Below are 27,392 nucleotides of genomic sequence, written 5' to 3'. Positions count from 1 at the left end.
TTTCTTTCTTTCTTTCTTTCTTTCTTTTCTTTTCTTTCCTTCCTTCCTCTTCCTTCCTTTTTTTTTTCCTTCCTTCCTTCCTTCCTTCCTTCCTTCATTTTTTTTTCCTTCCTTCATTCTTCCTTCTTCCTTCATTATTTTCCTTCCTTCATTCCTTCCTTCCTTCTTCTGTTTTCATTCCTTCCTTCCTTCCTTCCTTCTTCTTCCTTCCTTCTTTCTCTCTTTTCCTTCCTCCCCTCTCCTCCTTTTCTCTTTTCTCTTTCCAACAACAACTTTTTTAAAAGCTATAGTCTTTGACGCCGCCTTTCTTCTTCTTCTTATTTTTTTTAAAGCTGGGTATTTTCTTTTAAATGCAGCTTTCTTTTTGTTGGCAGACTTAGAGTCTTCTGCTATCTCATCATTGGGTCTTTCCCCGCTTTCAAAGAAGCTCTCCAGGGATATTTGTCTTTTACTTATTTTTACTAGGGTTAGCTTGTGAGCTTACCAAAACTGTGACTGAAACAAGTGCACAGTGTGAGAAAGAGGCGTGGACCAAAGTGGTAAGTAAAAAAAATGGGTGGGCCAAATGCAGACTAAAATAAGTGTCAGATCTTGGCTTAAAGCCTGCCACCAGGTGCAGCTGTACAATTAAAGTACAACTCATTTGCCACTATAAAGCCTGCCACCAGTGCAGCTTAATTGTCACTTGCCACTCACTGATAAGGTTTTGATATGAGTCTTCAAGCAATTGATTTATCATCATCTCTGTGCAGGCAAACCTCTATGCTAACTTTTTTTTTTTTTTTTTTTTTTTTTTTTAGGCAAAACCCTCGATTGACCTCACAGATTGCAAGAACCTTGCCAGCTTACAATCTCTCATTTTTTATTTTTTATGCCTACAGCACCCAGTCTTCCTGGGTGGTCTCCCATCCAAGAACTAACCAGGCCTGACCCTGCTTTAGCTTCCCAGATCAGAGGGGATCGGGCTTGTTCAGAGTAGCATGGCCGTAGTCTCTATGCTAATGTTAACTGGTATTTGTACACGCTCCTCACTGCTAGCATCACCACCTCAACTCCACCTCAGATCATCAGGCATTAGATTTTCATAAAAAACTCACAACCTAGATCCCTTGCATGTGTAGTCCACAGTAGGGTTTGGGCTCCTACAAGAGTCTAATGCCTGATTATCTGAGGTGGAGCCGAGGCAGTGATGCTAGTGCTGGGGAGCAGCTGCAAATACAGATGAAGTTTCTCTTGCTTGCCCACCACTCACCTCTTGCTGTGTGGCCCAGTTCCTAACAAGCCATGGACTGGTACCGGTCCAAGGCCCAGAGATTGAGGACTCCTGCTATAAAATATTCAAGTGGAGAGAGAATTCCATCTGGAATTCAGGGTAGAGGTGTGGGGTTGTGGATGGACATTTGAGTCTTGAGTGTATTGTCGACATAAGAAATGCTCAAACTTGTAGAGAATTTTAATGAGTTCATTTAAGCCAAACTGATGACAATGGCCAGGAAGCAAAATCTCAATAGATTGAGAAAATGCTTTGGAGAATGGCAGCTTTGCAACATATTTTATATATTAGAATCAAAAGAGGGGATATGAGGGTTACATTAAGAAAGGAGGCACCTGAAAATTGCAAAGGAAAGGGCTTGCAGAAATGACCAACTCAGTAGGTTGTAGATTAACCACATCTTATGGATCTTTAAATGGCATCCTGTAAACTTGTCACACCTAAAGGAGAAACAATCTGTAAATAGATAAGACTGATGGTCCAGAAATTCCTTCCCCGACTCGAAACTCCCCCTCCCATCCTGAGTCAGGAGGTGCATGTAGACCCTCAGACAAAGGAATTACATGCCCCTTGCATGGAACACTACCAGGGTATATAAACTGTAAGAAAGCTAACCAAAACGAGCTTGTGTCTTTTGCCTCACGGGCTCCGCCAGCCTAATAAACTCTTCTTCCACTAACAAAGTTGTCTGAGAGTCCAGATTCCTCCAACGGGTGTCACTTCTGGCAACAACATGAAATCCAATGATGGTAGATTAAGGTGGCAGGAGAAAGCAAAGTGGGGAAATCTCTAGGATTAGATAAAAAGTAAAATGGAGAGACATATTTCTTTTACATTGGTGGGTACAGGATAGTTAATAATTAACATTTATAGCGCATAGAGATGGTATGCAGGAAACAAGATAATCACGAGCTGTTCTGTGGTCTTGTGCTCTGGTGCAGTGGGCTGTGCCCTGAGCGGTCCAGAAAGAAGGAGATGACTCTAACATTCCAAGGGTATGTTATCTTATATGCACAAAGACAATAGACAGGCTCACTTAAGGTAAAGATTGACCTTTGTCAAAGAAGCCATAGGCCTAGGGTGTGACTACCCACCATGACCCACTTTTAGGAATTTTTATGTTCAAACCATCCTATGTGGGTAATTTCAGTCTCTGAGTTTATAGGCCCACCATGCTGGCCTCTGCTGACCTTGTCAGATTTAGTCTGTGTCCCCTTTTTTATCCACAGTATAAAAGCACTTAAAGCTTTGCGTTCACTGCTACTGTTGTGGCCTGTATAGAATAGACCAAACCAAGTATGCTCTTAAAGGCTGTTTATTAGCCGGCGGCTGTCCTGTACAAAGGAGCAGCCCCGAAATGCCAAGATACAAGGTTTTTAAGCCCTAAATCCCATTCCTCATTCATCTTAAACACAAAGGTCCATCTTTCTCCTATTCACTACCTGTCAACCCACTGGTCAGGTGTGCAAGCGGGCAGTACAGAAGCAGAAAGCTTGTTGTTAGAATGTTATGTTCCTATGGGTGATTGCCTATGTTCCCATGGGCAATAGCCAGTGTTCCCATGGGCGATGGCCAAACAGTAATTTTCAGCTTATATACAATTGATTATTTTTTATGCCACGCAAGCAAGCAGGGTTACACAGGCTAAAATTGGCAGTTAGCATACGAGCTCATTGTTACAAGTTTCATGATTAACAGAATGTAGTTAGGGGTTCCAGAAACTAGGACTAAGGTATAGACTTCTTTTGTCTAGTTTCAGGTTTTAATTATCCTTTAACCCTTTCACATTTCAGCAGGCTATCACATTCCCCACTGGTTTTAAGGCATATATCAAATCTTTGATTTCCTATAAACTGGGGGCAACTGAGGTACCCCTGTTATTTGAGTAGATAATACCATTAATTTAACAGCCTGGACTCTCTGTTTAATATAATTTATAAGGCAATTCACTATACATGGTCTAAACAGCAGTCCTAGAAAAGCCAATATCAAAAGTCCAGCAATAGATGACAATAATGTCGTTAACCAAGGGGCTGCATTAAATAAACCTTCATACCATGACTGACCTTGTAGTAGTTTTTAGTTCCATTTAAGCAATGTGGGTTGATGAGGATTGGCAGCTACACAAGCTGCAAGTAAAAATATTAAATCCGTGAAAGTCTTAATTTGAGGGGATCTCCAGTGGGCGTTGCTTTCTATCTCTGGTCAGTATCCGGAGGCTGGGCTGCTTTGAGTTGGGTGTGATGGATCCAATGGCGTCGTCCAGGGACCTTAACCGCTGTTGGTGTGGTCAAGACGACAGGAACCAAGCCTTCCCATCGAGGCTCAAGAGCAGCAGGTTGCACTTTCTTTATCCAGACCCAGTCACCCAGTCACATAAGAGTGGGACTGGGAGGAGAAGTTCTTATCTTCTCTGGTGGCCGACACCAGATGATTCACATCTCTTCGGGCTAATTGTAAAGCCTGCAAAGACTTAAGCAAGGACAGATTATGTACTTCTATTTCTTTTCTACTTCCTAGTTTGGGCAGTAAAGGGGGTGGATGCCCAAACATAATTTCATAAGGCGTTATTCCTTTTACATAGAGGGTACATCTAGCGCGGAGAAGTGAAAAGGGAAGGAGGCTTACCCAATTTTCGCCAGTTTCTAATTTATACTTAGTCAATGTTTCTTTTAAAGTCCTATTTATCCTCTCTACCTGGCCTGAACTCTGTGGTCTATAAGCACAATGCAATTTCCATTCTATTCCTAGTAATTTTGCCATAATTAGACTAGTTACAGCGATAAACGCTGGGCCATTGTTGGACCCCAATGTTATGGGCAGGCCAAATCTTGGAACTATCTCTGATACTAATTTCTTAGCTACTACTTGTGCAGTTTCATGCTTAGTGGGATAGGCCTCAGTCCATCCAGAGTATGTGTCAATAAAAACTAATAGGTACTTAAATCTAAAAGTTCCAGGCGTAACTTCTGTAAAATCAAGCTCCCAGTGCTCTCCAGGTCTCTTTCCCCTGAGTCTCACTCCTTGTTCCGTGGAGGTCCTTCCTTGGTTTACTTGTGCACATACTGCACACCTATTAGCCACGTCCTTGGCTAAACTTTTCAGTCCTGGAACATAATAATCCCTTTTCAATAGTTCAATTAACTTGGTTCCTCCTAGATGGGTGGACTGGTGTGTTAAGTCCACTAAGGTCCTTCCCAAAGCCTGAGGAAGGAGCAGTCTTCCATTAGGGAGCATTCTCTATTCTTGTTTTCCCTTTTCTTCCCAGTCTTTCACTTAATTCCAAGTCGAACGGGGTATACTCAGGCCTTTCTTCAAAGGCCGGGGGAAGCTTTAAAGGCAAGATGTCTACGGGCCCCACTGGTTTTCTGGCAGCATCCTTTGCTATCTGATCTGCAAAGGAATTTCCTTGTGCCACCTCAGTCTCTGCATTTTGGTGTCTAGGACAATGAATTATGGCTACTTTGGTAGCCAAATTTTAGTGTCCAGGACAATGAATTATGGCTATTTTGATAGCCAAATGGCTTCTAACAGGGCTAAGATCTCTTCCCTATTTTTAATTTCTTTGCCTCCTGATGTTAAAAGTCCTCTTTCCTTATATAAAGCTCCATGTACGTGGGCAGTAGCAAAGGCATATCTACTGTCAGTATAGATGTTCACAGTCTTATTCTTTCCCCACCGTAAAGCTTGTGTTAAGGCTATAAGTTCAGCCCTCTGTGCCGATGTCCCATGGCTTAGGGCCTGTGCCCATATCACATCCCTGACTGTTACTACGGCTGCCCCGGCATACCTTACTCCGTTGGATACAAAACTGCTTCTATCGGTAAATAATACCGCATCCGGATTAGGCCACGGCTCATCCTTCAAGTCTGGTCGTAGTCCAGTTACCTGCTCAAGGTGCTGAACACAGTCATGCAATGGAGCCTGCGGGTCATCATCCGGGAGCAGCGTGGCGGGGTTCAGGGCTGCAGTTTTCAAAAACTGGGTCTCAGTCACAAATAGTTGGAACGGCTTTTCTAAGTCTGGCAGAGCCAAAGCGGGGGCTGAGGTCAAGGTTTGCTTCAAGGCTTCAAAGGCCTGTTGTTGTTCCGTGCCCCAGCTCAGTCTGTCTTCCTTTCCCCCTGTGCTAGTGTACAGGGGTTTAGCTAGATCAGCAAATCCAGGAATCCAGAGACGGCAATAACCTATCGCCCCTAGAAACTCTCGCATCTGCCTCTTAGTCTGTGGGGTAGGGATGCCAAGTATTGCCTGGATCCTGCTGGGTGAGAGCTTTCAGGTCCCTCTTTCTAAGTTATATCCCAGGTACGTGGCCTGCGAAGTGCAAAGCTGGGCCTTTTTGGCAAACACCGATACCCTTTCCTTTGGAGTTCTTGCAACAAATCCTTTGTCGCCTGTTGGCATTCTTCCTTTGTCTCAGCAGCTAGCAGTAAATCATCCACATACTACAAGAGCGTGACCTTCGGATGTTGTTGTCTATACTCAATCAAGTCTTTTCCTAATGCCTCATCAAACAATGTGGGGGAATTTTTAAATTCTTGTGGCAACCTAGTCCATGTTAGTTGTCCTGAAAACATTCCATCTGGATCTTCCCATTCAAAATGGACCAGCAGTTTCTGTTAAAACTGAGTAAGTTGCACCAGTATCAACTAAAAAGTTCACAGGTTTGCCCCCTACTTGCAAAGTTACCTTGGGCTCTCTGGGGCTCATTAGATAAGAGCCCTGACATCCCTATTCATCTTCTAAAAGAATGAGGGGCCTTTTTTCTTCTTTTTCCTTAGAATTCTTCCCTTTTTCAGAGCACTCATTTTTCCAATGGCCTTTCTCCTTGCAAATAGCACATTGGTCTCTTCCTAGCCTGGGTTTTCTATTTTGGCCTTCTTCGTTGCTGGGTCCCCTTCTATTGTTAGGGATTTTTTTCCCCAAGGAGGTCGGTTTCCTTGTTGTCCCACAAACATGACCTTCTGCACATACTCCCTATTGTTAAATACCTTCTGTGCTATCTCTAGTAGCTTGGATAAATTCTCACCCTCAAATCCTTCTAATTTTTGTAATTTCTTTTTAATATCTGGGGCTGACTGACTAACAAAAGCCAAATTAATTGCCCATCTATTGACTGGATCTTCAGGATCTATAGGAGTATATAAGCGATAAGACTCCAGTAACCTTTCTAAAAAGGCAGATGGTGATTCACCTTTCCCCTGTAACACCTCACTTACCTTAGACAAATTTATTGGGTGATGGGCAGCCGCTCTTAGGCCCTGCAACAACAACTGGCGATACCGTTGGAGAGCCTCTTTATCTTGAGTGGTGTTGGGGTCCCAGTCGGGACGAGTACTGGAGAACACAAGTTGCATCCGAACAGGATCCGTTGTGGACTGACCTGTGGGTTCTAATACATGCTTTCTCCCTTCTTCTAAAGTTCTGCCTTTTTCCTCTGTAGTGAACAAAACCTGTAACGACTGTTGACAATCATCCCAGGTAGGCTGATGAGTAAAGAAAATGGTCTCAAGTAGAGAAGTTAACCCTTGTAGTTTTTCAGAAAATGGGTGGGGGGGTGTCTGCAATTTCCAATTATACAAATCACTAGTAGTAAAAGGAACATACAACATCATAGGGGTGGTGTCTCCAGGTGGCATGACCTCTTTCAAGGGTGCCAACACGGGCACCAGTGATGTCGTGGAATCAGGGGGAGGCTGGTATTGCAACCCAGTACGGGTATGTGGGGGACTACTTAATTCTCCATGCGCTCCGAACCCCGAAACGTTGGGGCGCGGGTACGGAGGGGGTATGGCCAGTTCAGGTGGATCTTCTGGTGGAGCCAGCAATACTGGAGGCTTCTGGGGTGGGCTGGTTGGAACTGCCGCCATTATTGATGATACAGTACTTTGGCATGTTTTCAAATACTTAGGGGCATCTGACATGATATCAATCCATACATCAAGGTAAGGAGCTTGATCCGGGTGGCCTGGATTCCCATAAACTATACCTCTGACCCTGAAAGCCATTTGCAAGTCAAACGAACCTTCACTGGGCCACCCGACTCCAAGGGTGGGCCAGTCCAATTGACAAAATCTCTGTAAATCAAAAGGAGTTACCGAAGCCCCATATCCTTGTGCCCTTTTCCTAAAATCTTTAAAGTGATTAAGTAAACATTGGAGTGGTGTCAGTTTCCCAGGTGTTTGCCCCATTATTACACAAAACAGAGCAGAAGCAAACACAGACAATCAATCAGACAAACAGACAAATGAATAAGCACACTTAACACTAAACCTAGGTGGGGGTCTGTCGTCACAGCCCCCACTGGACCAGTGATCCTGTGTCGCGTCCGACTCACTAGGTCCCCTGGGCCCCCTTCTGATACAGCCTTAGAGCATACAGGTGGTTCCCCCTTTTGCCACTGCCGAGAGGAGGGGGGATCCTGGCCCGGGCTGGGTGAAATCCCCAGAGGCCTTCCCAAGCACACGGGGATCCCCACCCCCATCACAGCAGCGACCACACAACCAACAGATCTCCTTACCTGAAGGTGTGGATCTCGCTGGGGCCTCCAAAATGTTGTGGCCTGTATAGAATAGACCAAACCAAGTATGCTCTTAAAGGCTGTTTATTAGCCGGTGGCTGTCCTGTACAAAGGAGCAGCCCAGAAATGGCAAGATACAAGGTTTTTAAGCCCTAAATCCCATTCCTCATTCTGTCTTAAACATAAAGGTCCATCTTTCTCCTATTCACTACCTGTCAACCCACTGGTCAGGTGTGCAAGCGGGGAGTACAGAAGCAGAAAGCTTGTTAGAATGTTATGTTCCTATGGGTGATTGCCTATGTTCCCATGGACAATAGCCAGTGTTCCCATGGACGATGGCCAAACAGTAATTTTCAGCTTATATACAATTGATTATTTTTCATGCCACGCAAGCAAGCAGGGTTACACAGGCTAAAATTGGCAGTTAGCGTATGAGCTCATTGTTACAGGTTTCATGATTAACAGACTGTAGTTAGGGGTTCCAGAAACTAGGCCTAAGGTATAGATTTCCTTTGTCCAGTTTCAGGTTTTAATTATCCTTTAACCCTTTCACATTTCAGCAGGCTATCACACTACTACAGAGAAAATGATTATAAGATGAAAAGAAGCCTGAGCCCTGAGAACTGAGTCCCAAGCACTCAAACAATCAGAAGTCGGGGAAATGATTATCTGAAACCACCAGGGCACTGCCACCATATCCATTTAAGCTTGAGAACTACATATCCCAGAATCCTTTAGGCACTATGTTTCCGGGTTAGAGCTTTCAAGGAAGTCCCACGAGATTTAGAAGGCGGAAGTGAGGCGGAAGCCATTACTCTGGGGAATGCGATCACTACTCTACTTACGGGGGGCCGTGGAGTACTCTGCTGCGGTTTCCTCTAAGATGTTGGGGTCCCTCTCTTTTCCTGTGGCACACTGGGCCTCAGTATGAGCTCGTCCTTTCAGTGCAGTTTTCGTGACCTCCGCTCCTACGGATTTCACCGTTAATAGGGTAAGCTCCGCTTTCCTCATTTAACCCTTTACCCTCAGCCTTCCTGAGGACCCGATAGGTCGACGAGGCGGGGAAAATTGGAGGGGCGGGGGTGGGTACCTGCGACTGGGAAGCCAGACAGCCAGGGCGAGGCGTTTGTTTTAGGCTCTGTGATCAGCGATATGAAACGCTGATGAAGGGCGACCGAGATTTAGGACTACTATATTTAGCGGCAAGGGGCGGGCGCTGGTGATCTGGTCAAAAAAACTGACAGCTGGGGGTGGAGACGGAAAAGCCTGGCCCAAATGAGTTTGGTGCATTATGAGGGCTCAGGATATTGGAGACCCCGAGGATAAACTTCTTTTCTTTTTGCTTTTCTGGTCAGTTTCCTTTTTTCCACAGTTTTGTCTACTATTAACACAGGCATACTGATTTTCTTTTTGGTAGTATTTCTCTTGACTGCCTTTTGTACTTAAACTTTTGGGTGCACTTGTCTGTTTTTATTTTAATAACTTGTAGTTGACTCTCATGTAAATAACTAGATTAAAAATTCACTTCAACATTGTTATTTAACATCAGAGTTTGTCCATTAATAGTTATTGTGATTACTAATATTTTGCATTGATTTTTACCATCCCGTTTGTTGCTTTCTGTTTAGCCTTTTCCTATAGGACCATGTGCAAAAAAAGGTAGGAAAACACACACTTAAAAAAAACAGCATTAGAGCAAATCCACAAACCAGGCCAAGAGAAGATTACGAAATCTTAGAAACCTGTGTGATCCTTAAGTGCATTCTCCTCTTCTCCCAAGATTTTCTTTATGCGTTTTACTGCTTATATGTTTTCCCCAAAATGTATTTCCTAATTTTGGTAATAATTTGTGAATAGACTCACACTCTTAAGTATTTTCAGGTGCATCTTTTTTTTTTCCCATATTGATGCAACTACATATTTTAATGATTTCTAAATATCTTGTAGATGAAGTTTGTACCCTACATTCTTTTTTCAGATACCTTACGGCTTAAATTGTACAGTCAGTTTACTAAGTTTCGTATACTGGGGTTTTGTTTTCAGGTTGTGTTCAATAATAAGTTTGAGAATGTTGGCATTATTAGGTCATTGAATTTTTTAAACAAATTATAAATATTTATTTGCATCTTCTATAATGCCTTTTAATAAAGTTTTATGGGTACCAACAAAAGGAATTTAAGAATTTTTTTTGTTGTTAGATTTATTCCTGGGAACTTTTTGTTCTTGCTTTGAAATTACATTCTTTTCCAATAGCTTTGTATATTGAATTTGGGTTCTACAAGCTTGCTAAATTATATATCTCATAATTTTCGTGTAGTGTTTTGGATGTTCTTCACCGACAATTTTATCTGTATAGAATGAATAAGTAAATATTTATAGTTTTTGCTTATTACACATTTTTAAATTATTACTTTATGCTGGGCTGGCTGGGGATTTCCAGTAGCACTGAATGGAGTTCGGATAGAAGGCAGTCCTGTTTTCTTTTTGATCTTAAGGGAAATTAATTTTAATGCTTGCTGGGAACTTTTTTTTTTTTTTTAAGATAGTGTTTATTAGGTCAAGGAAGCTCTCTTCCTAGTTTAAGAGTTTTTCTCTTTTCTCATGAACAGCTGTGAGGTTTCTACAAGTGATTTTTTTCCCAGTATCTACTTTTGATATCTGTTTGTTGATGTATTTCAAACATCTTAAATAATGTATGGCCTGCGATAGGTGCCATTACTGTTTGTGCATGGAAAAAATGAGTCAATAATATGCTCTTGTTACTTGTCTGATAGTGTGGTGAATTACATCAATGGAATTTTCTAATTTTTTATGAAATTAGCATTGGTAAATACCTTTCTTGGAAAGGATGCTTATTAATTGTATCATTTTGGCTTCTATTTGCTAATGTTTGGTGATTTAGACCTATGTTTGACTGAAATTGGCTTGTAATTTTCCTTTTCTGTTTCAGGTTTTTACCAGCTTCAAAAAATGGGTTGGGGTGTTGTTTCCTCTTTTTTCTAAACTCTGGAGAATTTTGCATAAGAGTAGAATGACTTGTTCCATAAAGGGAGCTGTACCAGGAAAAACCATTAAGGTCTGGAGTTTACTTTGTGGGAATTTTTAAAGCTGTTGTTTCAGTTCCCTTAAAGGTCATAGGGCATCCAAGTTTTCCATTTCATTATGGTAAGTAAAATATTTTTAGAAATTTATTCATACCATCTAAGGTTTAAATTGTATAGTCAAAGTTGTTAATAATGTGCTCTTATTTTAATGCTTGCTACATCTGTAATGTTACCTGTTTTTTTCACTTCTATATTTATGTGCTTCTTTTTTAAAAAAAAATCCAGCCAGGATTTGGTCAGTTTTGTTTTTCTCAAAGAACTTTTGGCTTGATCAAACCACATTATAATATGTATGTTTTCTGTTTCATTATTTTCTGTTATCATTTCTTTACTTTTACTTTTTTTTTAAATTTATTTTAATTACTTTCAAGAAAACAGTACATTGGTTAGACATATATATAGTTTGTAAAATAATCCCCCCAATTGCTTCCTCCCTCCCCTGACCCTCCACCTAAACAACGTATTAATGCTAACTGCATTCCTTATGTTGTGCTGTCCATCTCCGTGACCATTCATCAGCTCTTCAGTTGTACTACTTTAATCCTTCACCCCATTCTCCCAGCACCCCAACCCTCCCTCCTCTCTGTCCATCACCAAATTGTCCACTATATTTGTGAGTCTGTTTTTGATTAGTTTGTTTTTATTCCTTAGATTCCACATATAAATAAAATCATATAGTGTTTATCTTAAATACCATCTAGGTCCATCAAAGCAATATGTTTTTCCATCCTCTTCCTTTTAGTCTCTGTGTGTCTTTTAATCTGAGTCTTCTGCATTTTTTCTTTTTAAAGAAGTCCCTCCAACATTTCCCATAATACTGGCTGGGTGGTGATAAATTCCTTTAGCTTATTTTTGTGTGGGAAGCTCTTTATCTGTTCTTCAACTCTAAATGATAGCTTTGCTGGATAAATTATTCTTGGTTGTAGATCCTGGGTCTTCACCCTTTCGAATATGTTGTGCCAAGCCCTTCTGTCCTGCAAAGTTTGTTTTGAGAAATCAGCTGCCAGTCTTATGGGTGTTCCCTTATAAGTAACTATCTGTTTTTTCTCTTGCTGCTTTTTAATGTTCTTTCTTTGTATTTAACCTTTGGCATTTTAATTATGATGTATCGTGGCGTGGGCCTCTTTGGATCCCAGATTTTTGGAATTCTCTGAGCTTCCTGGGGTTTTATGTCCATTTCCTTCACCGCATTAGGGAAATTGTTCTTCAAACAGCTGTTCAACATCTTGATTTTCATCTGTTACGCCAATCAGATGGATATTTGGACCCTTAAAAGTGTCCCATATGCTCCTTAAATTATTTTTATAATCTTGGCGTCTTATCTCTTGCCATTCTGATTGAGTGTCCTTGGCTTTCCCATCCTCTAGACAGGGCATTTGATCCTTTTCTTTATTCATTTTGTTTATTCCATTTTACATACTTCTCAGATAATGTGTTCTTCATTTCAGACTGGTTTCCTTTTATAATTTCCATTTCCATTTTTAAGTTTTTTATCTCTGTGTTGAAGTTCTCACTGAATTTATCTACACTTCCCAAAAAGTTCATTGAGCATTTTTATAACCAGTGTTTTGAACTCTGCATCTGTTAGGTTACTTGACTCCATTATATCTGGATCTCTGTTCTCTTCTCTCATATGGTTTCTGCTTCTTTGTTTTCTCATTTTGGCTGCCTTTCCGTGCTGTTTCGCTGTACTCAGCAAAGCTCCTAAGTCTCCCAGTCTTATTAGTGTGGATTTGTGTAGTAGGTGTCCAGTGGCACAGTCCTGAGAAGAGCTCATCTGCAGGCCAAATTTAGCCCCAGCCTCTGCCCCTCCAGGGCCACCCGTTAAGATTCAGCAAGCAATCCACAGATGCTGTGCTTATAGTTGCCTCAAAAGGCCACACCAGAAACTGAGGCCAGCTGTCTCCAGTGTGAGTCTAGGTGTTGCTCAGCAAGAGGCACCTGACTAAGCAAGGATGCACCTGGATGTAGCTTGGGTGNTCCATAGTTGTAGGGCTTCTGTTCATCTATACCCCCTAGGCGACTGTACTTGCTGTTTGCTCCGTGTTTCCATCTCAACTTTGATGTGGTCGCAAGAGAGGATGAACAAAGCTTCTATCATGTACGCCATTTTGCCCAGTCTCCGAGCTTTGTATTTTTAATTTATTTTCTTTTTTGTATTTTTGAGGCTCTGTTATACATACAGGTATATTTAGGTTTTTCTTGAATTATGGTTTTCATTATGTAATACCTCAGTTTTCTCTCTGAGCCTTTTTGCCTTAATGTATTCTATCTAGTGTTAATATATTTAAACAAGCTTTTTCAAAATGTGCGTTGTATATTTTTTAATTTCCATTCTTGTTATGTCCTTATGTTTTAGATATGTCTTGTAAACAGCATATAACTGGATTATTTTTAATCCATTTTGAGAATACTTCAGTTGAAGCATTTAGTCCATTAACATGTGTTAATATATTTGATTGTTGAATTTGTTCTTTTTCAATTTCTTTTTTCTTTAGCTTCCCTTGATTTAAGTATTTTTTTATTCTACTTTTTTTTTCCTGAATATTATGAATTTATTTTCGTATTTACTCTGAAGAAATTAGTCTTAAGAGGGCAGACATCTCCTTGTTTGTAATAGGAGAGAAGATTATAGATTAGTTGTGGGGGGAATTTTTGTATAATCAGAGACCAGAAAGTAAGAAAGATTCCTTTAAACTTTTTAAAATAAAATATAATTTACAAGAAAATACACAGATCTTAGGTAATCAGTTTGATAATTTTTTGACAGTTGGTACATTGTATAACCACTATCAAAAAGAAAATTAGAAAATTTCAGTTGCCCTAGAAAGTTCCCTCTCACTTTTCTCAGTCTATCCCCATCTCATGCTCCTTCTTTGAAGCAACTACTTTTTTACTTCTATCGACTTATATAAACAGATTTTTCTATTGACCTAAATACATTTTGCCTATTCGTGAATGTCTTGTAATTGATATGATAGAGCTTTTTTTTATTTTTATCTAGCTTCTGTGGGTCAACATTACAGAGACATAGCCATGTTATGTCTCTTAGTTTCTTTTTATTGTTGAGTATTATTCTATTGTAAATACCACAGGTCGTTTATCCGTTTTCTTGTTGATGGATATTTAGATTGCGTACATTTTTTTGGCTATTATGAATTCAATTGCTGTGAACATTTTTGTGTGAGTCTTGGACATGTTTTGAAGGTTTTCCTTTGGGTAAATATCTAAGCGTGGGATTGCTCAGTCAAATGATAGGTGTACTATTTAAGAAACTGGCACATTGGTTTCCAAAGTGGTTGAACCATTTCTGATTCCCACCATCAGTATATAGGAGTTGGAGGTATGCCACATCCTTGCCAACATTTAATGTTGACGGTCTTTTTATTTTGGCCGCCCTAGAGGGTTGAAATGTTATTATTTCTAATTTACATTTATCTAATGATTAATGATGTTAAATACCTTTAGCCATGCTTATTATATTGGTCATTAAATATTTTTTTAATTAAATTTTTGAAGTATCTAAGTCTGACCTTTTTTGTTGAGTTGGTACCTTTTTTATTATTGTTTTGTAGGAGTGCTTTAATCTGAATATGAATTCTTTGTCAGGTGTATGTACCTCAAATATTTTTCCCCAATCTGTGGCTTGTTTTTTTTTTTTGGTTTTTGTTTTTAAATTGAGGTATAATTGACAAAACATATCAATGTCAGGTATACAGTATAATAATTGGACATTTTTATGTGTTGCAAAATGATCACAATAAGTTCAGTTAACACCCCTCATCACATATAGTTACAAAAAATTTTTTTCTTATCGTGAGAACTCTCAAGATCCACTCTCCTAACTACTTTCAAATAGGCTATACAATATTATTAACTATAGTCACCATGCTATACATTACATCCTCATGACTTTCTTGTTTTATAACTGGAAATTTGGACCTTTTGACTTATTTACCCATTTTACCTACTCCCACCTCAGGCAACCACCAATCTGTTTTCTATATTCATGACCTTTTTGTTTTGTTTCATATTGTCTTTTTTAGGTTTCTACATATAAGTGAGAACATATGATACTTCTCTTTTTCTGATTTATTTCACTTGGTATAATGCTCTCAAAGACTGTCAATGTCGGAAATAAGATTTTTTTTTTTATGACCATGTGTATATACCGCATTTTCTTTATCCACTTATTTGCTGATGGGCATTTAGATTGTTTCTATGTCTTGACTATTATAAATAATGCTGTAATCAACGTGGAGGTGGAGATATCTCTTTGAATTAGTGTTATCTTTTTTAGATAAATACCCAGAAGTGGAATTGCTGGATCATAAGATAGTTCTAGTTTTTAATTTTGTGCAGACTGGTCTTCCCAAATATTTTCAGGGAGGAGGTAGATGGTTGGAATTATCCAGGGCTGGTCTTTTGCTCGTTCTGGGTTATAATAGGCAGAGGGTTAAAGGAGTTTGGAAAAGTTAATTGTAGAAGTGATGGATCATGCTGAGTCTCAGCTGGATAGGTGGGGCAGTGAGAAGGGAAATTTGCTATTAGGTAGCAAGATTGTAGGAGCATGGGTGGCCTAGAATTGTCTCTAAAGTAAAAAGAGTTCATGTGAGAAAACTGTTGTGTAGAAGTTTTGTCGAGAAAGCATATTTCTAAATTATTGTCTGCGAGGTAAAATTGATTCTAGTAGTGACAAGGCCTGCGCATTGGCTGACAGGTGTATATGTTGGCTTGGAGTATGGGGCTAAACAGCGTTGGAGATTGGAACACATGTTGCTAGATGGACCATTCTAAACCATGCCAATCCTAGAAGTGGAAGAACAGAAGCCTGGGGCCCAAGTGTTTAATGAGTGAGGGAGTTTAACAGAATTGTACTTGGTAAATCCTACTTGAGGCAGGTCAGGGCTCTCCATCACACTGCCTGGATGTTTTGCCCAAATAAGGTAAAGACAGACCTTGCTGCTCAAAAGAGGAGATACTGGAAAGCAAGAGTCAGAATTGTCCTGTGAGCAGGAGAGATAGAAAGTCTTTGACTTCTCCTAGTAGTCTTTTTATCATTCACTGCAGATGCCTGGTCAGAATCCCATGAGAGCAAGGGAGTAGCTTTCTGGTGCCAGTCCCCTGCTGTTAAGGCGAATTTATTATCACCTTCACGGGATGGCAGCTCTTGGTCTCTCTCCCACATGTGGTAAGTTCTTGGGGTAAAAAAATGCCCTCGGAAATTAAGCTTAAATGGCCCCTGCCACTTGACGGAGGTCAAGCGTGTGCAAGGCCAGAGGGAGGGCTGCCAGGGGAGGATGCATGAACTGTAAAGCAGTGGGAGCAAAGCCTTGGGAGGCCCTCCAGTTGACTGTGTCTGATTCAGGGTCTTTGTGAGTTTGGGTGAGGGAGGAAGTGTGTGCAGTTGGTGTGACAGGAAGGACACAAGTATGGATAACCCTGTGCTATCCCATTTTTTTATTTTGATAAATCTGAATAAAGTAAAAGCTCTTTATTTCTTAGAGCTTTAACTTTTCACTCAAAATTGAGACTGTATACCACTTTTTTTATGAGTATGTTGGTCCACCTCTCTTTCCTGTCCTTGAGTAGAGCTGGTCTGCTCTGGTTTGCTGCAAAACGTAGGTGTGTGTATGAGTGTGTGTGTGTGTGTGTGTGTGTGTGTGTGTGTGTTGATTGGGAATGTGTACTGCACACTGATAGGTAGTGTGGATGGTTTCCTGGTTTGTGTCAGGTAGGCTTTAATTCTCATGGATTTTGTTTTCTCTAGCTATATCCACCCAGGACCCTGCCCATATCCAGGAGTCAGAAATTACTCTTTCTTCAAAAGATCATTTCTGTCACCAGGATGTGGACCTGCTTGCTTGTAAAGGCCTGGAGCCTCATATGCCAACTAATGTTGGTTCTCAGGTACACTAGGATCTTAGGGCCCGCAGAGGGTGGGAGAGGCACTTTCTAGAACACTCCCAATATCACATGTTAAAACTTTTAGATCTTCATCCAGACTAATCAGTGCCTGATCAGGACACAAGAGAAAGAGCCAAAGAATGTTATGAGGCTGTCCTGGTAATATGGTTTTTAGGGGAAATGACTTAAATGTCCCTCTCATAATATGGCTCAGAGTGCTCAAGCCAGGCTAGAAGTGGGGAGAGATTTTGGTTCCCTGTCAGAGTTGCATTTGAAGCAATGAGACAGAATGAGATCATCTCATAGGGAAGAGAAGACAACTGCTGGCTGACTTTTGGAGTAAATGTTGAGACACCAAAACCCTATATTGCAAATCCTTTGTTTTGAGTCTCTCATACCCAGTCTTCAGCCTCTGCTGTCTTTGAACACAAGCTGGTTTCTCACTGACTCCAGATGTGTGTGGTGTTGCAGGAATCAGTGACTTTCCAGGATGTTGCAGTGGACTTTACTGAGAAGGAGTGGCCCTTGCTGGATTCTTCTCAGAGAAAACTATACAAAGATGTGATGCTGGAGAACTATAGCAACCTCGCCTCAGTGGGTAATACTGGCATCATTTCTTCACTCCTGAATCTAATGTTTTTATTTTAAGTACTTGCCATGACCCAAGAACTGTGTGGGGATTTGGAACACAATTGTGAACAAGCCGACCTGGTACTTAGCCTCTTGGATTGACCTTAGAGGTTGTCAAGTGTCTGAGCTTGGGCATAGGTTTCTGAATTAAGAAATTCTTAATTTGAAGGGCAAAAACATATGGGTATTTGTGATTTTGCTTTTTATGAAAGCCTTTCACTGTGTCCCTTAGAAATTTGTCTCCATCATTTTGCTGCTCCTAAGTCAGTCTTGTCCATCTTCAGAACTCTGACTTCAGAACACGTGTCCTCTGCACGATCCTCCCTCAACATGTGTCTTTCCTGTGAGTAGGGTGTCAGGTGAGCAAACCCAGCCTCATCTCCCACTTGGAGCAAGAAGAGGAGCTGAGGACAGCGGAGAGGGAATGTCACCGAAGCACTTGTCCTGGTAAGCACCAGACAAACACAGGTGCTTCTGAGTATTGGCTCTGTCCAGTGACTAGGGTGGAGGGAGATCCATTAGGAAATATCACCCCAGGAAATTTGAAAATGCTCATTCTCTTTCACTCCTCCTCAGTTCTCTCAGAAATCTTTTGGTGTCACTAATTCTCCACCTTTAAATTTGACATGGCCATGTGGACTTTGCTTCACCCTTTCATATTCTGCATTCCTGATCATACTCTTTCTGTCATTATCAATGTTAGTCTTTGAAAAGTTACTTCTTAGTGATTTGATGTAAAAGTCTACCCCTGTCATTACCAAGTATCTCACAGGGCCAAAATTTTCAGTCATTATTACTGAAGTTGCATCCTTCCTTTTCATATCGCTTGCTTTCTTTAGGGTTTATATTTGCCAGTGATTTGTTTTTGTCACCATCATCCCACCATTTCCATTTTCCCGCAAGTTAATCTTTTTCTAATTTGTTTCAGATTGGGAGACGCCATCTAAAACCAAATGGTCCATTCTTATGGAAGATATTTTTGGGAAAGAAACATCTGGTGGTGTGACAATGGTAAGATTTCCTTGGGATAATTCCGCATCTTCAACATTAGGATAATACTTGGGCAGCTCAAGTTAGAAAAGCAGCTTAAGAACCAGGAAAATGGCAGTCCTCAAGAGACAATGGATATTACTAATTTGGGGAGGAAACCTTAAACCTCACCCCCAACTTTTCCACCTAGAGTTCTCATGACTAAATTTTTTCATAGCTATGTCTGAGGTAGTGAGTGTTGGGGCTCAGTTCAGATTTTAACAGTTAACAGTATATATATGAAAAGCTTTGTAAGAGTTATATACGTGGAGCCTTAGGGCATAGCATGAACCTGTTCTATTTGATAGAGCCCAGATGAGGTAAGAGCAATACTTTTGCACTTTAAATTATGACATCTTTAGTCATAGTGATGTGCTTCGATTTATGTTAGTTTATGTGCAATAATTCTTAGGAATGTAATGAATATAGAAAATGCTTTAATCAGCGCTCATCTCGATTAATAGGAAAGAATTCGTCTTGGAGAGAAATCTACTGAATATGCTCACCTGTTTGAAGTCTTCAACATTGGAGCTCATCTTACTCAGCAAATGGGAAGGCACACTGGCAAGAAGCCCTATCACCGTCGGGACTATGGCATGATTTGCAAGAATAGGTCACATCTAACCCAACACACGAGCATTTACAATGGGAGAAAAATGCATGAATGTCATCAGTGCCAAAAAGCTTTCACCACGAGTGCTTCCCTTACACGGCACAGAAGAATACATACTGGGGAGAAACCCTATGAATGCAATGCTTGTGGGAAAGCTTTCAACGATCCCTCAGCCCTTAGGAGTCATGCAAGAACTCACCTCACAGAGAAGCCCTTTGACTGCAGTCAGTGTGGAAATGCATTCCGAACCCTCTCCGCCCTGAAAATACACATGAGAGTTCACACTGGGGAAAGACCTTACAAGTGTGATGAATGTGGGAAGGCATATGGCAGGAGCTGCCATCTCATTGCACACAAAAGAACACACACTGGAGAGAGACCCTATGAATGTCACGACTGTGGGAAAGCTTTCCAGCATCCCTCACATCTCAAAGAGCATGTCAGGAATCATACTGGTGAAAAACCCTATGAATGCACACAGTGTGGAAAAGCCTTTCGATGGAAATCTAACTTTAATTTGCACAAGAAGAACCACATGGTAGAGAAAACATATGAATGTAAAGAATGTGGGAAGTCCTTTGGTGATCTCTTGTCACGGAGAAAACACATGCGAATTCATGTTGTAAAGAAACCTGTTGAATGTAGGCAGTGTGGGAAAGCATTCAGAAACCAGTCCATCCTTAAGACACACATGAATTCTCACACTGGAGAGAAACCATATGGATGTGATCTATGTGGGAAAGCCTTCAGTGCAAGCTCAAATCTAACTGCACACAGGAAAATACACACTCAAGAGAGACGCTATGAATGTGCCGCCTGTGGGAAAGTCTTCGGTGATTATTTATCCCGGAGGAGGCACATGAGCGTTCATCTTGTAAAGAAGCGTGTTGAATGTAGACAGTGTGGGAAAGCCTTCAGAAACCAGTCAACACTTAAGACGCACATGAGGAGTCACACAGGAGAGAAGCCGTACGAGTGTGATCACTGTGGGAAAGCCTTCAGCATAGGCTCAAACCTTAATGTGCACAGGAGAATACACACTGGTGAGAAGCCTTATGAATGCCTGGCCTGTGGGAAAGCCTTCAGTGATCATTCATCTCTTCGGAGTCATGTGAAAACTCACCGAGGAGAGAAACTCTTGGTGTCATCAGTGTGGAAAAGGCTCCAATGACAGTCTTCTTTAATAACATGAGACCTCAGACTAAAACGTAACCTCATAAGCGTAAGGAAGACAGGAAAGCCTTTATGAACCCATCTTAGCACAAAAGAGTACATGTAACTTGGGAGAAATGCAGTGTATGTAATAATTGTGGAAAGACTCGAATTTTCTTCTCATCACTTCAGAGATTTGTGAGAACTCACACTGGGGGGAGAACACAAATATCTGTGGCATGGAGAAGCTGTCAGTCTACATTTAACTCTTAACAAACATGAGAACTTAGGGAGAGAAACCCCAGCCTGGCATTTAATGTAGAAATGACTTCAGCACTACCTTGCGCCTTCTGGACACATGAGTAAGCACACTAGAGAGAATCTGCAAATTTAATGACTAGGCAAAACTTTCTTGGTTTCACTATATTCTTCATGTGAAAAATAACAAAAGAAAAACATCTATAAAGTAAAAAACATGGAAAAGTCAGTAACAGGTCAGCAAATAGCAGGCAACTGTCTGACTTCGTATAGCTAAGAATATCTTATATTTTTAAGGTAGAAAATTGTGACAGAGACCATACGTGACCCACAAAGTCTTCAATACTTGCTGTCTAGCTCTAGACAGAAAAAAGTTTGCTAACACCTGTTTGCACAGCAATGTTTCTCAAGAGGGAGTTTTGCTTTCCAGGTGACATTTGGCAGTATCTGGGGACATTTGGTTGGTAAAACTAGGAGAGGTGCTCCTGGCATGTAATTGGAAGACATCAAGGATGATCTTAAATATCCTACGTACGATGCATAGGAGCCCCCCAGAACAAAGACTTATGTGTCCTCAAATAATGAGAGGTTGAGAAAGATTAACTTACGACAGTACTTCAATTTTTTTGAAACTTGAGTACCCACTCTAAGAGAATTTTCTGTGTAAAACTTCAAAAATATAGTCTATGTAATTCAGGAAATGTGTGATAACCCCCACTGCAGACAGTCCCTGTATAGAGATGATTTCAGCCACAGACCCCCTCACTTGTGCTTATGAGAATTCATTCGTACCCCCAGTGGAATTTTCTAGAGAATATGAAAATTGCATTCGTTAGTCTTTCATAATAAAACAGACCCTCATTAATTTTTAGTCTTTGTTTTTGAGATTTAAATTACCCTGACACTGCATCACAAAAGGTTTGTATGTATTATTTTTATTATTTCATTCTTGATAGTGTGTTAATTTCCTTTTGGATGACTTGCTCGATCAATGGATTCTGCAGAATCTTATGTACTGTGTAACATGGTTGTTGCGAGTATCTGATTCAAATGCATTGTGATCAGAGCATGATGTCTTTAGTAGGTAGATCTTTTGGAATGTTCTCAGCTTCTTGTCTGGTCAAGAGTGGCATATACTTCTAGTTGCTTTCCTGGTATTTCATCTTTCATATCAAGAAAACCCAAGTTTTGTCACATTAGTAAGGTGTGCTATTTTTAAAATCTCTTACAAGTTTTCTTGGAATTAGTACAGTCCATATCCTGCAGTCTGGCCATTGACAAACAAGCGTATGTTATTGGATGGGTTGTGAGAAGGCTCTTGAAAAGAGGGTCATTCTTACATGGATTCTTCTTCATGTTTTTGTTGTTTTTTGCTCTTCCCTCTACTTCTCGCCTTGCAAGGAGATCCAGTACCTAGTGTTAAAAGATTCATCTTGTGCCCATGGGGATGCAAACCACAGGCTAAGGAGAATCCTGCAGAAAACTCACAAATGATTGTGGCCTACCCAGTGGCTTCTTTGAGCATCTACACTAGCCCTGGATTTTTTTATTTCCAAACTTCTGTTACATGAAAAAAATAAAACTAATTGGTTTAAGCTGCTATTTCTTTTTTTTTCCTATTTAACATTTTTTTTTTTTTTTATTAGTGGGAGGGTTCTGCTGCACCCAGCTGGATGCTTTCTATAACCCATTCACCTGGTCATTAGTGAGATTTTATAACTGCTACAGGTCTGGGTATAATCTGCTTATGCTTTTAATTGTTAGATATGGATCTCCAAATTCCTTTTTTATTTTTTTAATTAAACATTGGGTGACATTGGTTAGTAAAATTATATAGATTTAAAGTGTACAGTTCAATAATACATCATCCATATATTGTATTGTGTTCACCACCCAAAGTCAAAATCTTCCCTTACAATATATTTGACCCCTCTCCAGGAGTCCGGCCTTTAAACCAAGTTTTTAAATTTGTATTTCAAGTCTTTGATGTATTTAAACATTTATCTTCCTGACTTTTTGTATTGAACTGTATTCTCCCTAGATTCCTAAGAAGCAGGAGCCATCCGTTTCTTCCTTTTGCATATGAGAATCTGAAGCAAGGAAATATAGGTGACTTGTCTGAATCAACTTGTTAGAAGTAGTAGTGCTTGTATTTGAACCCTAGTCTCTGGCTCCAGAGTCCATATTTCTTTCATGTCAGATCTTGTTTATGTCCCAAGTCTTGAGTGAATTAAGATATTTGCCTTTGTGGTGCTTACATTCTACTTCGGGTCAAGGCACCTGATAAATGGGTTTGTATCTCAGATGGTGCTCAGTGCACTGGAGGGAAAATTAAACGTGGTGATGATGAGAAGTAATGTAGAATTTAGTGGAGCTATGGGGTAGATAGGGAAATCTTTTCATTTAAGGGACATTTGGGCAGAGATGCAAATGAACTGCAAGGGTGGGCTGTATTGTAATGTGGGAAGAGTGCCCTTGGCAGTTCAAAGTCCATGAAAAAGGATCATCCTTGAGATAGCCACATGCTTGAGACAAAGGGACCAGTGTCACTGGAGTGGGTCAAGCTTGCCAGTTGCAGAAGATAATGAGGTCAGAGCCAGATCAGAGTCCTGATCATGGGGACATTTTGTAGGTTAACTGGAAGGATTGGCCATTCACTCTCAGTGTGTTGAGAAGTCCATGGAGGATTTTAAACAAGAGTAGTGACAACTATCCAATTTCTGTTTTTAAAGGATTACAGTGATTTCTGGGTTTATAGGCTAAATACAGGGACAAGGTAACAAACTGGAAGGCCACTGCCTTCAAGTTAGGTACAATGGTGGTCAAATTAGTAGTAGTGGAGGTTTGAGAGTCACATTGACAACTATAGCCATAGTTTCTTTTTCACTTCCAGATACTGATTCTTTGTATTATTATCTCACAGCTTATTAACCTTTTCTACTGCTGATGTACAGTTACTGGACTGTTTCCATTTTTCCCAGTCATGAGCAATGCTGCTTTAAGAAAATTTTACAGACCTTCTAGAATATCGATGAGTTACTCCAGGAGTGTGAAATGGCTGAGTTGTAAGGTTTGAGCATGTTCTATTTATGAGTATAATGCCGAAGTCATTTCTGCAATGTTTGTATAATACTTTGTGTATGTGTGATAACATTCAAAACAGGTACTGAAATGCAGAAGGGTTTAATTCATGTAAATTATCACACAAACACATCCATGTAATCAGGCAAGAAGAAGTATTACCAGCTGGTATCCCTTCTTGCCTCATCCAAATGACAAACCCTTCCCTACGCTCCACAGGTGACCAATATTGTGACTGACATGTGTTGGGTATTTTGTTTTACTTACAAATAGAACCGTATAACATATGTTCTTTTGTGTTTCTGAGTTTTCCCTAATTTTTTGTGAAATTGATTTATGTTGTTTTGAGTAACTCTAACTAGCACATTTTCTTATATTCCATTATTTGAATATCTTGCAATTTGTTTAAGCAATTTGCATTGATGGACATTCAACTCTCCAGCTTGGGGCTGTTGTAATAATGCTGCTATGAGCATATTTTAGTATTTCTGACAGTGCACAAGTACATGTACTTCTCTTAGGTGTATACCCTGGACTGAAATTTCTGGGTCATATGGGATACATATGTTTATTTTTCATAGATGATGCCAGTTTTCCAAGTGATTGTGCAAATTTGTTTACTAAGAAGCTATTTTATTGATTTGGATAAGATACTAAAGTTGCCTGCCTCTTTCTTACTGCTTTATGTATTCCACCTGTGAGCCCTATGGTTGGATATATTTTGTAAATATTTTGTCCACTCTGTAGCTTGTCTCTTCAGTGTTTTAATTGGTATTTTTTTATTTTTTATTTTTTTTTATAAAATGAGATCTTAATTTTAACGTCATCTAATCTTTATGGGCGGTATGCATCTGTTCCTGAGTAAGAAATATTTGCCTGCCTTGAAGGCAAGATACTCTACATTTTTTCAAGTTTTGTTTAGCATACATATATCTACAGTCCACTTGGAATTGATTTTTTGTGTATTATATGAGGTAGGATTAAGTTTTATTTTTCCACATTGACCCATCATTCATTTAAAAAGTACTTTACTCCAGAGATCTGGGATGTCACCTTTATCACATACTGAATTCTATGTGTATTTGGCCTAATTCTGAACCTTATTCTGTTGGTCTGTTTATCTATTCATACACCATACCACAATTTTTTAAATTATAAGAGACTTTATAATAAGTTTTAATGTATGTTCCCCCTCATGGTTTTTCTTTTTTAGTGTTTCCCCTGGGTATTCTTGCTTTTTTTTTTTTTTATATGCACTTTTTTATTATTTTGTCCAGTGCCATAAAAATTAGCTTGTTGGTATTTTTATTGTCATTACCTTGAATTTATAAGTCAACTTGGGGAGAACTAATATCTCTATAATGTTACATCTTCTTATCCAAGAAAAGGGATGTCTTTTCCATTTGTTTAAGTCTACTTTAGTGTTTGTTAGGAATGTTTAAATTTATCCTTATAACAAGTTTTTGTTGTTTTTCCTAAGTATTTGATCCTTCATTGTAAGTGAAATTTTCTCTACCATTATGTCTTCTCTTCACAATTTATGTATGCAAAAGCTAGTAATTTCATTTCTTAATTTTATAACTTGCTACTTCGCTGAATTCTTTTATTTTTTGAGGTTTATTATTGCATTTCGTGGGTTTTCCAGGCATACTGCCCTACTATCTTCAAATTGAGATAGCTTTACTTGTTTACCAATTCTTATGCCTCTAATTGTTTTTGCTTGTCTGTTTGCATTGTCTAGTACAGTGATAAACAGTAGCAGAGAAAGTGGGCATTCTTGCCTTGTTTTAGGGGTAATGCCCCTAATTTTTTTCCCATTAATTCAGATGGTGTCTTTTAGAGCTAAAGTATATATTTATTTTATCATATTGAGAAGGGTTTCTATATTCTTGAATGTTTTACCAGGAATAGGTGTTGAATTTTGTCAAAGTCTTTCTGAGTATCTGTGAAGAGGATCATGATTTCTTTCCTCTGATTTATTAATATATCATATGATATTAATAAATTTCTCAATATTCAACAAATTTTGCATTCCTAGAATAAATGTCACTTGGTCGTGGTGTATTATTTTCCCCCCAGCCTTATCGTATTGAAATATAATAGTTGCTCATATTTACATTGTACAATTCAATGAGTTTCTTTTTTCAATTATAGTCGGCATAACAATAATATATTAGTTTCACTTGTACAGCATAGTGATTAGAGCTTAAGCGATCACTCCACTAAATCTAGTACCTCTCTTCCCCCTTACATATTTATTACAACACTGTTGACTATTTTTCTTATGCTACAATCCATGACTATTTTGTAATTGTCCATTTGTATTAATCCTTTTGCCTTTTTTCATTGTCCTTCCAACCCTCCTCCTGTCTAGTAGCCTTCAAAATATTCTCTGTGTCTATGACTTTGTTTCTGTTTTTGTTATTGCTTATTTTGTTCTTTAGATTCCACATGTACATGAAATCACGTGGTATTTGTCTTTCTCTATTTGACTTACTCCATTTAGCACAATACCCTCTAGGTCCATCAAAGCAATATCTTTTTCCATCCTCTTCTTTTTAGTTTGTGTGCGTCTTTTTATCTGAAGTGCGTCTCTTGTAGGCAGCATATATAGGAGTCTTGTTTCCTTATCCATTCAGCCACCCTGTCCTTTGGTTGGAGCACTGAATTCTTTTCCATTTGAGATAGTTGTTGATAGATATGTAGTTATTACTATTTTTTATTCGTGATTTTGATATATGATTTTTCTTAAGTCTCTCCAACATTTTCTTTAATAGTGGCTTGGTTGAATACCTTTAGCTTATTTTTGTCTGGGAAGCTCTTTATCTGTTCTTCAGTTCTAAATGATAGCTTTGCTAGATAAAATATTCTTGGTTGTAGATCCTGTGTTTTCATCACATTGGATATTTTGTGCCAAGACCTGTCCTGCAAATGTTTCTTTTGAGAAATCAGGTCCCAGTCTTATGGGAGCTCTCTTATAGGTAGCTAATTGCTTTTCTCTTGCTACTTTTAAGATTCTCTCTTTGTATTTAACCTTTGGCATTTTAATTATGATATGTCTAGGTGTGGGCCTCTTTGGGTTCCTTTTTCTTGGGACTCTCTGAGCTTTCTGGGGCTATATCTGTTACCTTCACCAGGTTAGGGAAGTTTTCCTTCATTTTTTTTTTCAAATAGCTTTTCCATTTCTTGTTCTCCCTCTCCTCCTTCAGGTACCCCTATTACATGAAGGTATTACACTTAATTTTGTCCCAAAGACTCCTTAAGTTATTATAGTCTTGTCTTCTTTTTTCTTGCTGTTCTGATTGGGTGACCTTGGCTTCCCCATCCTTTCTATTGTTGGTTCAATCCTCTTCTTCATCCACACTATTAATTCCTTCTAACATACTCTTCATCTCAGCTAATGTGTTCTTAATTTCTGGCTGGTTCCTTTTTATAATTTCCACTTCCATTTTTATGTTTTTTATCTCTTTGTTAAAGTTCTCACTGAATTCATTTATTCTCCTATGTTCATTGAGCATCTTTATAACTAGTGTTTTGAATTCTCCATCTGTCAGATTGCTTGACTCCATTATTCCTGGATCTCTGTTCTGTTCTCCCATATGGTTTCTGTTTCTTTGTCTTCCCATTTTGGCTGCCTTTCTGTGTCTGTTTCTATGTACTATGCAAAGCTCCAGTCCTTATTAGCATGGCTTTGTGTAGTAGGTGTCCGTTGGCACAGTTCTGAGAGAGGTTCAGCAGCAGGCCAGTTTTAGCCCCAGCCTGTGTCCTTGTGGGGTCACCTGTTAAGATTGAGCAAGCAATCCACAGATACTGTGCTTATAGCTGCCT

At 39.5% G+C, this 27,392-nt stretch overlaps 2 protein-coding genes and 1 pseudogene across 5 annotated transcripts; 1 reads left to right on the top strand and 2 right to left on the bottom strand.

Moving 5' to 3' along the window:
- Positions 1-872: 872 nt before the first annotated feature.
- On the bottom strand, positions 873-992 carry LOC120606076 (uncharacterized; annotated as a pseudogene).
- Positions 993-1,549: 557 nt separating this feature from the next.
- Positions 1,550-7,826, bottom strand: LOC120606070 (uncharacterized). 3 transcript variants are annotated; one of them, XR_005653822.1, is made up of 3 exons: positions 6,490-7,826; positions 1,889-2,062; positions 1,550-1,713 (listed from the first exon to the last, which is right to left on the bottom strand). XR_005653822.1 is itself a non-coding variant. In XM_039867192.1 (2 exons), exons 1-2 carry the CDS (start codon positions 7,459-7,461, stop codon positions 3,638-3,640), a joined length of 1,080 nt encoding a protein of 359 aa, XP_039723126.1. In that variant the 5' UTR covers positions 7,462-7,826; the 3' UTR covers positions 3,026-3,637. The 3 variants fall into 3 exon arrangements, 2 of the variants coding, with proteins under 2 accessions (XP_039723126.1, XP_039723127.1); XM_039867192.1 differs by lacking the exons at positions 1,550-1,713; positions 1,889-2,062 and adding an exon at positions 3,026-3,745; XM_039867193.1 differs by lacking the exons at positions 1,550-1,713; positions 1,889-2,062 and adding an exon at positions 5,199-5,238.
- Positions 7,827-8,581: 755 nt separating this feature from the next.
- ZNF317 (zinc finger protein 317) lies at positions 8,582-25,584 on the top strand. Of its 2 annotated transcripts, XM_039867191.1 has the most exons (8): positions 8,582-8,781; positions 10,741-10,955; positions 15,965-16,085; positions 16,665-16,804; positions 17,273-17,399; positions 17,783-17,878; positions 18,360-18,442; positions 18,925-25,584. In XM_039867191.1, the coding sequence occupies exons 3-8, from the start codon at positions 16,055-16,057 to the stop codon at positions 20,242-20,244; spliced, it is 1,797 nt and encodes a 598-aa protein (XP_039723125.1). In that variant the 5' UTR covers positions 8,582-8,781; positions 10,741-10,955; positions 15,965-16,054; the 3' UTR covers positions 20,245-25,584. The 2 variants fall into 2 exon arrangements, with proteins under 2 accessions (XP_039723125.1, XP_039723124.1); XM_039867190.1 differs by lacking the exon at positions 10,741-10,955.
- Positions 25,585-27,392: the final 1,808 nt, after the last annotated feature.

This window comes from Pteropus medius, unplaced genomic scaffold, assembly GCF_902729225.1.
Source record: "Pteropus medius unplaced genomic scaffold, Ma_sr-lr_union100, whole genome shotgun sequence".
Lineage (NCBI taxonomy): Eukaryota > Metazoa > Chordata > Mammalia > Chiroptera > Pteropodidae > Pteropus > Pteropus medius.
This window is presented reverse-complemented; position numbering and strand designations above follow the sequence as displayed.

Bases quoted from the DNA above. Each gene is read 5' to 3' on its own strand.
- LOC120606070 (XM_039867192.1), bottom strand. From the start codon at position 7,461: ATGGGGCAAACACCTGGGAAACTGACACCACTCCAATGTTTACTTAAT. The intron at 3,746-6,489 runs GTAAGTGAGGTG...TCCTTGCTTAAG, and splicing joins ACCCAATAAATTTGTCTAAG to TCTTTGCAGGCTTTACAATT.
- ZNF317 (XM_039867190.1), top strand. From the start codon at position 16,055: ATGGCAGCTCTTGGTCTCTCTCCCACATGTG. The intron at 16,086-16,664 runs GTAAGTTCTTGG...TGTTTTCTCTAG, and splicing joins TGGTCTCTCTCCCACATGTG to CTATATCCACCCAGGACCCT. The intron at 16,805-17,272 runs GTACACTAGGAT...GTGGTGTTGCAG, and splicing joins CAACTAATGTTGGTTCTCAG to GAATCAGTGACTTTCCAGGA.